The 11255-nt window shown below is 39.5% G+C and overlaps 1 protein-coding gene across 1 annotated transcript in view; it reads left to right on the top strand.

Moving 5' to 3' along the window:
• Positions 1-10197, top strand: part of PDE6G (phosphodiesterase 6G) — a 42034-nt gene extending 31837 nt beyond the window's left edge. The window contains exon 3 of the mRNA XM_044084848.1: positions 9868-10197. Coding sequence (XP_043940783.1) covers positions 9868-9944 — 77 coding nt within the window. The 3' untranslated portion in view covers positions 9945-10197. The remainder of the gene's footprint in view (positions 1-9867) is intronic.
• Positions 10198-11255: the final 1058 nt, after the last annotated feature.

Below are 11255 nucleotides of genomic sequence, written 5' to 3' on the forward strand. Positions count from 1 at the left end.
AAAGGATACTATTATGTATTTCTTGGCATTTAGTTTTAGTCCATGGCTCTAACACCGGTCTTTTGTCTGTGTCAGCCCCTCCTGGAGAACATTTGTGTCAGTGTGGGATGAAATGCCAGTTCCTAATTTACAGTCATCTGCAAATTTAGTCATCCAGAGACCACTGATATTGGCCTTGACTTCTGACAAGTAAATGCCAAAAAGGAGCGGTCCAAGGACTGATCCTTGAGGGACTCCACTTTTGACTGGCCTCTTTGTAATGGTGAACTCCCCAATTCTAACTTCCTGTGTCCTGCCTGTAAGCCATTTGGCTATCCAGCGGGTGACATACAAGTTTGTCCCTAACCGCTTGAGTTTGTCAACAATACCTGAGTGGGGTATTGTTTCAAATGCCGTGGCCAGGTCAAAGTAGGCAGTGTAAACCATTTTTCCATTGCTTTGGTTACCTTCTCAAAGAAATCCACCAGATTGAGTAACCATGACCTGCCCTTGATGAAACCAAACTGGGTTGGGTCCAGTGTTTGGAGGTTTACTATATCTCTGTTGATCATCTCCATGATAATTCTTTCCATGGCTTTACATACAGGACATTGTCAGACCCCACTCTGATGGACCTCCTGCATATCCACAAAACAAGCAGCACCATAATTACTCATTCTAAACAATTAAACCTTGCCTGTGATATAAATAGGACCTGCTGGAGAGACTAGTGAGACTTATGGGTTTATAGTTTCCAGGCTCTGTAGATGACCCACCTTTGTGCAGAGGGATGACTGTTGCCATTTTCCATTCATGAGCACAAGTCCGTTTGGAGGTTTCAGTTAAATAGTAAATCCAGAGGCCCTGAAAGGTCATGTTTCATGCTATTTATAAGGCATCCTGGGATATTGTCTGGGCCCATTGATGCAGTGTTCTTGGTCTTAGAGAGAGCATTAAGGACCTTTTCCCTAGTGATAGAAGGAGAAGTTATATTTGATGGTATTTCCAGAGAGAAGGTTGAGGGGAGAGAGCGTTAAAGTTGGAACTGGATTTATCAGCTAGGAAGCTTACTATTTATTCTGGATCAGTATAGGTGGCTCCATTTACAATGAGCTCTGCACACAATTATGTATTGCCTTTAAGGTTGCAGACATAGCTAAAGAATGTTTTGTGGTTTGAAACAATAAATAAACTGTTCAGATATCTGAAGAAGTTTGCTTAATTATGCAAACGAAAAGTGCTTAATACTACACCGGTTTTATTGTTCTAGTTTTTTATTGCGGACAGCAGCAGTTGTGTTGTACTGTCGTGTTTATTGTTGACACATTAAACATCATTTGGTTTTACGTTGCTGGTGCTCCTGTGGCATTTTTGGCTTACTCAAATGTTTTGTGGTTGTCATTGGCCTGGGAGGCCAAATTTACCTCAAATTTGGCTTTGTTAGTCTTTATTTGTCCTCTGAGTTGTTTGTTTAGTTTGATGAGAGTGTTTTTATCCTGCTGGGTGCTGCACCTCCTAATTTTTGCCATGATTTTCTTCCTTCTGTTATACAGCCGATTGATTTTGTGATTCCATCAGGGTGACTTGTTTTTGAGTTAGTTCTAGACTTCTTCCTGGTTAACATGCTTGTACAGGGTTTTTAGGAATAGTTCTGCATAGACAGCAGTGTTCTTAGGGTTTATGAGGGCTTGAAATTTTGCCAAGTTATCACTTAATAGCAGGTTAGCCTTAGAATAGTTCTTGAATATTCCCGGTTTAGCTGGGGTCCAAGTTTTATTTTTACTTCAAAGGAGACCATTTTGTGGTCTGACCTCACTAGGGAAGGCATTATGGTAGGGGGGTGTGCAGCACTCTCCCATATTAGTGAGGACCAGCTCCGGTATGGTTGCACCCCTGGTTGGTGTATTGACTATCTGGTTCAGGTTGTTTGTGTTTACAAAATCCAGGAATCTCTGTGCATGTACGTTTGATGTCATATAGGACTCCCAGTTAATAGTGGGGTAATTAAAGTTACCCATGAATATGGTATTGGGTTGGATGGTTAGTGTTTTTAATAAGTTTAAATACATGGTATGGGTTTCCTGGGTCATAGAGGGGGACCTATAGCTTGCAAGGAAGTGGTACTGGATTTTACCTATGGTGATTTGAACATGGAGCAGCTCAAGTGCATTGTCCTGTTTGACCAGCCTTGAAGTATATTTATTTTTGATGTAAATAGAGACACCTCCACCTTTAATCCCTGCCTGTGAAGTAGCTGGTCTAAATATGTGGAAGGCATTATAACCCTGCACTGTTGGTGTGCTGTCTGCAGCTTTAAATCACATCTCTGAGACTGCACAGACATCAACATTTTCTAGGGTAAAGAGAGCTTCCAGGGAGTGGAGTTTTTTGTTTAGGCTCCTAGTATCCTTTAGATTTTCTTAGTTTTTATTTGCTATATCGGAAGTACTTTGTTTGGCATTGCCTAAAAAAGGCACTATGGGGGAAAACAGTGTTTTAGCTAATATTTGAAAGCCTAGAGGGGAGAGGTGCAGATGATTCCTGGGATATAAGCGTGGTCTGTTCACCATTTCATTTCATGCTGACAAATATTGCACCCCCTTAGAATGACACCAGAAACTAAGCCAATTATTAAAGTCAATCTTCTTTTGTTTGTATTGTGGCTTCATCCTTAGAGAAGGTAAAATGCTGCTCAATGCTAGGCTCATACCAGCCTGAGACACATATTCCAAAAGCCCTATGATGTCTCTCTTCATATAGTCTAGGGAGGTACATCTCAGGTCATTTACTCCCACATCGACTATGACTGAGTCATATTGGTAATTGTGATCCAATGGCCTGAGTGCATGCGTGATGTGGTGGATCCTAGCCCCTGATAAGCAACTGACCATAACTTTCTCCTTACTCAGCCTGGTGAGAGGAACATCAGTGTGTCTCACAATGGAGTCTCCAGTGACTAGAATGTTGGATTGTGTCGTGACTTGCCTTATGGGCTTAGAGGTAGAGGCTCCATAGATGTAGCTTTATGTGTTGATGTGGGTGTTTTGAAAGAGTGCATTTGGGGCTGCTGAGAGTATTTCTTATGTGTACTTTGTCTAGGAGGTCTTTGTGGTTTAGGAAGGTTACATGTAAGTGCCTCAGTATATGTGGGTCTATATGTCTGCTTTGAATTGTACATGATGGATGCAGCATGTGTACTGCTGAAAACCTTATTGACATTAGGAGTAGTTTTATGTAAGAGCTTTGCCTCCAGTGACATTGTGTAAATACATCTCTTACATATCGTATCAGTTTATTTGAGAATTAACTGGTTTTCAGTAAACATGAGGCAGTTTCTACATTGTCTCAGGATGCCCATATCCACCAAGCCGGTAACAGAGACAGTAGGAAAGTTCATATCAGATATCATCAGCAGATCAGCAAAAAATATTTGTTAATCAAGATTTAGTAAAGTTAGAAAGGGTATTAAAGGAGAAAGGGTTGTCATAGGAAGTAATCATAGCAGTAAAACATACATTTTAAAACAGGAATAAGGATAATGCTGAATGGTGAAATAGTGTGACTAACAGAAAAGAAAAGAAAACTTTTTAATAAATGTTAAAACTTCTGAATTTGGATTTATGGATGCGAAACAGAAAATTTTCCCTAGACTGCCCCCAGTACTACTAATGGACAGGAAGCTCCTAAATGCTTTATCCCATGCATGGGTCCCCTCACATTATCTATGGTATGATGATTCCAGTTATTGTCATTAGGGGTAATATATAATTGTCAACTGTAGGATGGACAAGGCCAGTCTCTAACCAAATAGGATAGGTTAATTCAAGCACAAAAAGGAAAACTGGCTAGGCTTAAAATAGCCCACAAGGGCAGCTGGCCTAGTACTTGGCTACGAACCTATGACCCTTTGAATTAATGTGTGGTTAGCCGATTGTTCAATGTCTTTTATAGGAATATTAATGGAGAGAACAGAAGGGATATGGAACAGTGTGGCTGTAGAATTCAAAGTACCAACAGATGCATGTGACATATCCATAGTTGTAGAAAATAAGCTTTGAGAGCTGTTGAGAGACTAGTAAGACAGTGAGATAGATACGAAAGTATTTATGAAGAGAGCAAGTGAGTTTATTTGGCTAAACAAAGGAATTTGAAATGTGACTTGAAGGAGGTAGATAGCGTTATAAAAAAAAAAAATAAGCATTTGGTTTGAAGTCGACCAATTAGGGGAGAAGTAGAAAAATAAAAGTTAAGCAAACAGAGGAGGATGCTTATTTTTAAAGGCAGTTATTTTACCATTAATGTGATGTGTAACATTTATGCTTTCCCAAATGGATAGAAGTTAAACAAGCTGGGTTTGCATTTTCTGTGATGTGAGATATAGCATAAACCCAGTTCAAAGGAATAATGTTTATTTCAAAGTTTGTAGAGGGACTACAGATGATAGATACAGTAGAATTCATAAACATTATGTTTTGGGGCATTTTCTATAAACCTAGCCATAAGGCAGTCTGGAGCAGGGAGGTGTATGGTGGATTATGGCAATATTGTGAAGAATTAACGATTGGATACAAGCCCCATGGTTAAAAGGATTAAAGCCCTTACTGTGACCCAGATGACCCAGGCACAGTTAGTTGCACTGGCACTGGATGGGCCACAGGGGAGGATGGGAGTGAGAAGCCAATGTCGGCCCACCCATCCCGTGGGAAATGGAGGAAACCCAGGCTCACTGCAATATCAACATTAGCAGGCTGGCAAGCCCTGTACTGCAGAAGTGGCGTGTCACTTTGTCAGGAAATTGCTCTTGTGTAGAAGCACATGTGCACCTCCTGAGGACAGTAATTGTAGAGCTTTTAAGATGGTAGTGGGAGACCTGAGAGTTTGGACCCACTCCCCAGCAGCATTATGATGCTGCACCAGTACCACTGATCTCTTCACTGGCTCCAAATGTGGGTTGGGTTGAGCTCAAGGACTAACTGGTCCAAGGTGTTTCAGTTTACTAAGTCCAGGAGTCTTTGTGCCTATGTAAATAAAAATTTTGGACATCTTACGCAGAAGATTGGCTCTTAGTGGTAAAAACAAGCTATGAAGAATTGACTTGGAGTTTCTGGGACATGGAGAAATGGAAATGTAAGCGAATATGCCATGTATAATTGCAACAGTTATTAAATAGGTGTTATGGCAGGTTAGAGTAAAATATTATTTTGAACACATGCAAGTTGAATCAGAAAATGTGCACCAAGTATATGAAAGAGTTGAATATGTAATATGACTACAGAAGAAAGAATTAGTTGACAGTAAATGAGGTGCTTACTGGAGAGATTTTCTTGAGAAAATTAATTTTTTCAAACAGATGTAAACATCTGAATATGACTTGGTTATGTGTGTAATAGCAAATTACCAAAGCACCGGAGGCAAGGCAGTAAAAATGTGCTACACACAAATGGAGGACTTCAAAAGTAAAAACAAACAAAAAGCTTAATATAAGTCTATTAAACTTTTTGCTTGTTTTTACTTTCAAAATCCTCCATTTATGTGTAGCACATTTTTACTGCCTTGCCACCAGTACTTTGGTTATTAGTTTTCTTTTTGGTGTTTTTTTTCCCTTTTTCTGGTTTATTAAATCGCAATATGATTATAAAAGAAAAAAGAAATTGAATGCTAAATAGAAAATGCTCTTTTCAGCTAGTGCCATGGGGCCCCTTACATCAACATAAGCTCCCAACATCTCAGGCATATGAGACCTGAATTTATCATCTCATCCAAGGTTTGACACTTCAGGAGTACAGCACCCCCCCCACATTCTTTAATACAGTATCAGCATAGAAGTATGAATCCAAGACATTGATGTGGGGATAGAACCCTCAGCCTCCTGATATTGCTAAGAAAACAGTTTTGGAAAGAGTAAGGAGGTTTTATTGCCACTCCTTACTCATTCCCAAGAAGATGGGACCTCATACTAAATTGGATCTTAGTGACTTTTACAGTTATGTCAGGTACTCCAAATTATAGACAGCATTTCTTTGTGACGTTCTGCCTCTGCTGCTGCATGGAACCTTGATGGCATCACTTGATATAAAGGATATGACGTACATAACTGCCTGGGAAGCTCATAGGATGCTGATTAAATCACTCCATTCCAGCATCATTTTCAGTACAAGATGCTACATTTTGTCTTGTCATTTACCTCCAGACCATTTACCAAAGTTCTAGACAGACAAATGTAGCACTGCAGAAGTATATCTCATTGTTTTTGTTTTAAATGAGTAGCACTTCTGGTAGCTCTGTCTTGGGACCTCTGAATCTTCTTTGGTTGTTGGTCCTAGGGGTCAGCATAAATTGAAAGAAGTCTTCCTTTTCCCATTTGAAATGACTATCCTCAAAGGTACAGAGCTGGATGGTGTGTCTGTCATTCCTTCCCTTAGAAGTGGGCACATGAGATATTACATTGGTGTCCTAGATGAAGAAAGAGAAAGGAATTCAGTTCATACCTTTTGTGTCTTTTGTGCCTAAAGGTAACCACAATCTGCACTGCACCTTTGACCCATCATTAAATGAGGGTCATCTAGTGGATAGTGAGGTTTCAGTGATGCATAGTTATCAAACCCTGATGAAGCTTCTTTTGGTATTACTCCCCATCAATGGGCTCCAGAGTTGTGCACTTATCTGTCAATCTCAATGAATGGCTTTGCTTTCTGCCACTGAACCTACCACATGTGCTTATGAAGGAAGTCTTCTCGATAAGTCAGGTACCCACCTTCTGGTCATTCCTGGTGTTCCTGGTGTGGGCAAATGCATCACACATGAAAGAAGGTCACACATAACGCTGATTGAACTGAAGGCACTGTTTGCTGCCCTTTAAGTTTCAGAGATGAAATGCAGACTCAAACTCATATGCTCAGGTCACTAAACCAGGTTACAGTGTGGTACAGAAGCAAATGATGTAGCATGCACTCATAGTCCCTGTGGATACAGGCAGTGAAGGTCTGCTAGTGAGCCATTGACTGAACTATCACCCTGTTAGTCATTAGCATCCAAGGGGAAGTGAATGTTTTAGCAGACTGTTATATCTACTTTTCCATTCACATCATAACGTGGCGGATAAGAGGAAGCCTATCTGATGGAGACGTTCCAAAAGTAAGACACTCCATACAATGATGGGTTTGCCATGAAGGACTAAAGGATATTTCAATCCCACCACATTTCTCAGAGGTGGGAGTATTTTGTTGTGGATGCCTTCTCACTTCATGTGTGAGGAAGATTACTGTATGTATTTCCATGTTTACCTATGATTTGGTGCCTAATCATTTAATTCAGAGAAAAAAGTCAGCATGTCCCCATTGCATGCTCACCCCTCAGACATACCAGTGAACACAGGAGATGGAGAAAGAAAACTAAAGGTAGGGTATAAATAAAAAATACTTGCATGGCAACATATGAGACACAGTACCATGATGCTTTTAAGTTCTTCATTGACATCAACCTTGTAGATTGAGTCCAGGGGAGCTAAAGAAGGGGTAGGTAGGCCTACAAAAGGATGGGGAAATTGGGATGTGCTGATGACTACCTGCACAGAGGACAAAAAACATTTAAAAATAATCAGAGGAAAAAGACTAAAGTTTATCCTTGGTACCTCCTTGGTAAGATGAAGAGTACAATTTCAGGATGTTGTGCCCTTAGCAGTATAGGAAATTATCTTAGTATAAGTCAAAAGTGTTTCTCTTGGCTGCTGTGACAGCCAGCTTCAGATTTAGTCAAATTTCTCCCTCAGATCCAACACCTTGCAGTGGAGGACCAAGGAAAAAAGACCTTAAAGAAAGACTTCTACTAGGCAAACCTATCCTGCTAAGTAGGAAAGATTCTTCTCATGGGGAGAAGTACATCTCCTGCCTCATCTGGTGAGGTTGCAAGTGATTCTCATCTAAGACACTTCCAAATGTTTCCATTACCTTGGTAAAACATGATTTGGCAGATAACAAAATGTTGCAGCACAGTTTTAAGCAATTTCTGAAGGGTTTTTGCATATTCATTCAACCCCCCCCCCCCCGGATTTGAACACCATGACTCATAACCTGTCCTCCTTTCAGACCAGTAGGTTCACCAGATTTGAAGTTTGTCTCACAGAAGACTTGTCTTTTGTTGATGATTATTTCTACCTACAGAATCAAAGAACCTCAGATCCTAATTTGAATATATATATATATATATATATATATATATATATATATATATATATATATATCTATGGTAACCTTTCAGCTGCACATTTTCTACTGAAAGTGGTTTTAAAGCTTTCCCTAAACTATTTCATTCACCTCCTCTTTTTCTTCCTGGGGACAAAATCTGTGGGAAGGCTCTTCAGACCTTTAATGTTCATCACTAACTTATGTTTTATTTATAGTCTGCATGAGATAAAAAAGTAAATTAGTTCTTCATCTCCTTTTCAGCAGTAAGACCAACCTAGCTATAAGTAAGCAAACCTTAGCTAAAATGCTTGCTTACTACAAAATCTTTTGTCATCAGGCACATAACCATTCCTTGGCCATTGCAATAGAAGGCCTTTTCACCAGAGTTGTAACTATCTCTAGTCCCTTTTTTAAATAATGTTACAATTGCATACATTTGTGCTATGACTATTTGGTCTGTATGATTCATTCAGCTGGGCTTCCTTTGGCATATCAGTGCTTTAGGATTCAGCCTTCTGAGCTGTTTGTTTTTAAATTTTCTAGCTCCTGCCTCCCTTGGAGGTCAGTTTGGTATTTTTTGGAATTTATTCCAAGTGCTGCCTGCTGCCAAGGGCCTCTCAGGGTAAGGTATAGCAAATACATGGGTTCCTTTCATAGATAATTTTTAAGAAACTGTCTGCAGTAAGGGCTTTATGCACTATCATTGTTCCTAAATTTTTAGATAGCCCTTCCACCTGCATTTTGGAAAGGAATTCATGTAAGTGTGACAGATTATATAATATTATGTTTGTTTTTCTGGCATATTCCCTCCCTCTGTTTCTTTCAAGTTTCATGGGGCCAGAACTTGGGAACATATGGCTGAGCATGCCTTACTGGACCTGATATATGATGCTGTGACGTGCATCAATGGAAACCAGGTCGGATACCAAACAATGGAAGCTAAGACATGTCTGAGGACAGTCCTGAAGACAGTCCTGAAGAAAGGGTTCTCAATGATCCTCACTACAAAAGGCTCCTCAGAGATCACCAGATATGGTGACCTCACATGAGCATTAAGTACCACTATGGTCATCTGACATCCATGTTGCCTACTGAAAAGAACAGATTGAAAATCAATGTTCTTCTAGTGTGTAGTAGTTCTACTGTGCACTCACGCATGCACACACACACACACACACACACACACACACACACACACACACACACACACACACACCTTTCCATCAAGGTAGTACTCTTTGAAGCTTGTGGGTGTGTACTAAAAGTAAACTACTTTGCTAAGATTATTATTAAATAGAAAAAAAGATTATTATAAAATGATACTCTTGGAAAGGTATTTACCTATCAGGACTCTATGAAAGAATTACAGTTAGCTCAGCTAACATGTTTGAGATGCACTCTATTAACAATACCAACACTTAATACAAAGTTCTAGAGCCTCAAAGCGAGAACAATTAACATGTGAGAAGGTAAGGATGTAAGAGAAGTAATTTATATAAACAGCAGGGAGTAAACTCTACCCATGAGGTGCCCATACAATAAATTAGTATTAAGAAACCTTGTGTGCAGTGCTTAATTATCAGTTGCTGGTAGAATCATGGCATATGCACTAAAGAATCACTACTGTTTATATTAGTAATATTTGAAAATGTTAAAAATGATGATTCAGATGATGTAAATGTTATGCTTCTTCTATTCTTTGTAGATATTACAGTCATCTGTCCTTGGGAGGCCTTCAGTCACCTGGAACTTCATGAGCTGGCGCAATACGGCATCATCTAAGAGCAGCAGTAACCACTGTGTCAAACGTTGTATGCACTCATAACTGAACTCACTGAAAGGCTATGAGATCACCTGCCTCCATCCCTAACCCATCCACTGTCAGGCACTTCAGCTGCTATCTCAGCATAAGTTATATTTTGCTGGAAACCTGCATATTTTTTAGCTCAAATATATAGGAACATCATTACTTTGAAGGCCAGCTGGGCATCAGAATTTCCTCCTATGTAACAAAGGCAGAGCCCCTCGCTAACACTCTTCAAGAGAAACCTTGACGAGTGGATGGGTAACAGAACATACACCCCTGGGATCACTTCATTGGCTCTGCTTGACAGAGGCTCAGTTAATTAATCAATGGGGCAGCGAAAGCCGACACACTCTGGCTAGGCTTATAAATGCCCTGGGGCAGATAGCCTAGTACCTACCTATGAACCTATTCGTTTTTAATAAATGAGAGTAGGTGACCTCTTGCTTTCACTTTTCTTTTTAACTTTATATGTTTTTTGCTCATCACTCTAAACTGAAGAACGTTCCTCACTGTCATCATTCATATCACTGAATCTTGACATAGTGGCTTCTATTGTCACATGTGAATCTACGTGGCAAACCCCATAATTGTTGCTGCCTAAAGCTGTACAAAAAGCTCTTTGAGACTTAAATTCTAGACTTAACAGCTGTGTTTCACGAAGCTCTATGAAGAATTACAGAATCACTGTATGAACTGCTGATGAATATATTCAACTAATAAAAGGCTTCCCAAGACTTGCAGATTGCACAAATAATGAATGAATCTATGTGATACAGAACAAAATGTTAAGCTTGAAAAAAAAATTTTTACATGGAACTTTCATTTCTTGGTTCAAGTACATTATATTGCCATGCAGCCTAAACTACTTTTGGAATGGAGTCAGAATTTTCCAGATGTATTCGGAGAATTTCATATTTTGCCATTTCATTTTTCAAAGAACTTTGTAGGCCTGTAGAAGGATCTACAGTTCTGCAATTCTCATATTCTACCGGCCATGCTCAGTATGTTTTTCTTGTGCAGTCAAGTAAGAATGGCAAATCAACTCTGCCCACATAAAGGACATACAAGTATGAAACAACTGAAAGACTACACCAAGCATACTATAACTTCTTTAAAGAAACATGGATTTAAATGTAAAGAATACATCACAGTTTCTACAGCATGTTTCTTCTGTTAAAGGGAGACTGAAGCATATACCTGTAACATTAACATTTGTGGAAAGTTTAATGTACTGAACCTTGTAGAGAGATGGACAGATACAGACATACAGATAACAGACAGTTTTG

Source organism: Protopterus annectens, chromosome 10.part0 (assembly GCF_019279795.1).
Source record: "Protopterus annectens isolate FY-2018-M chromosome 10.part0, PAN1.0, whole genome shotgun sequence".
Classification (NCBI taxonomy): Eukaryota; Metazoa; Chordata; order Ceratodontiformes; family Protopteridae; genus Protopterus; species Protopterus annectens.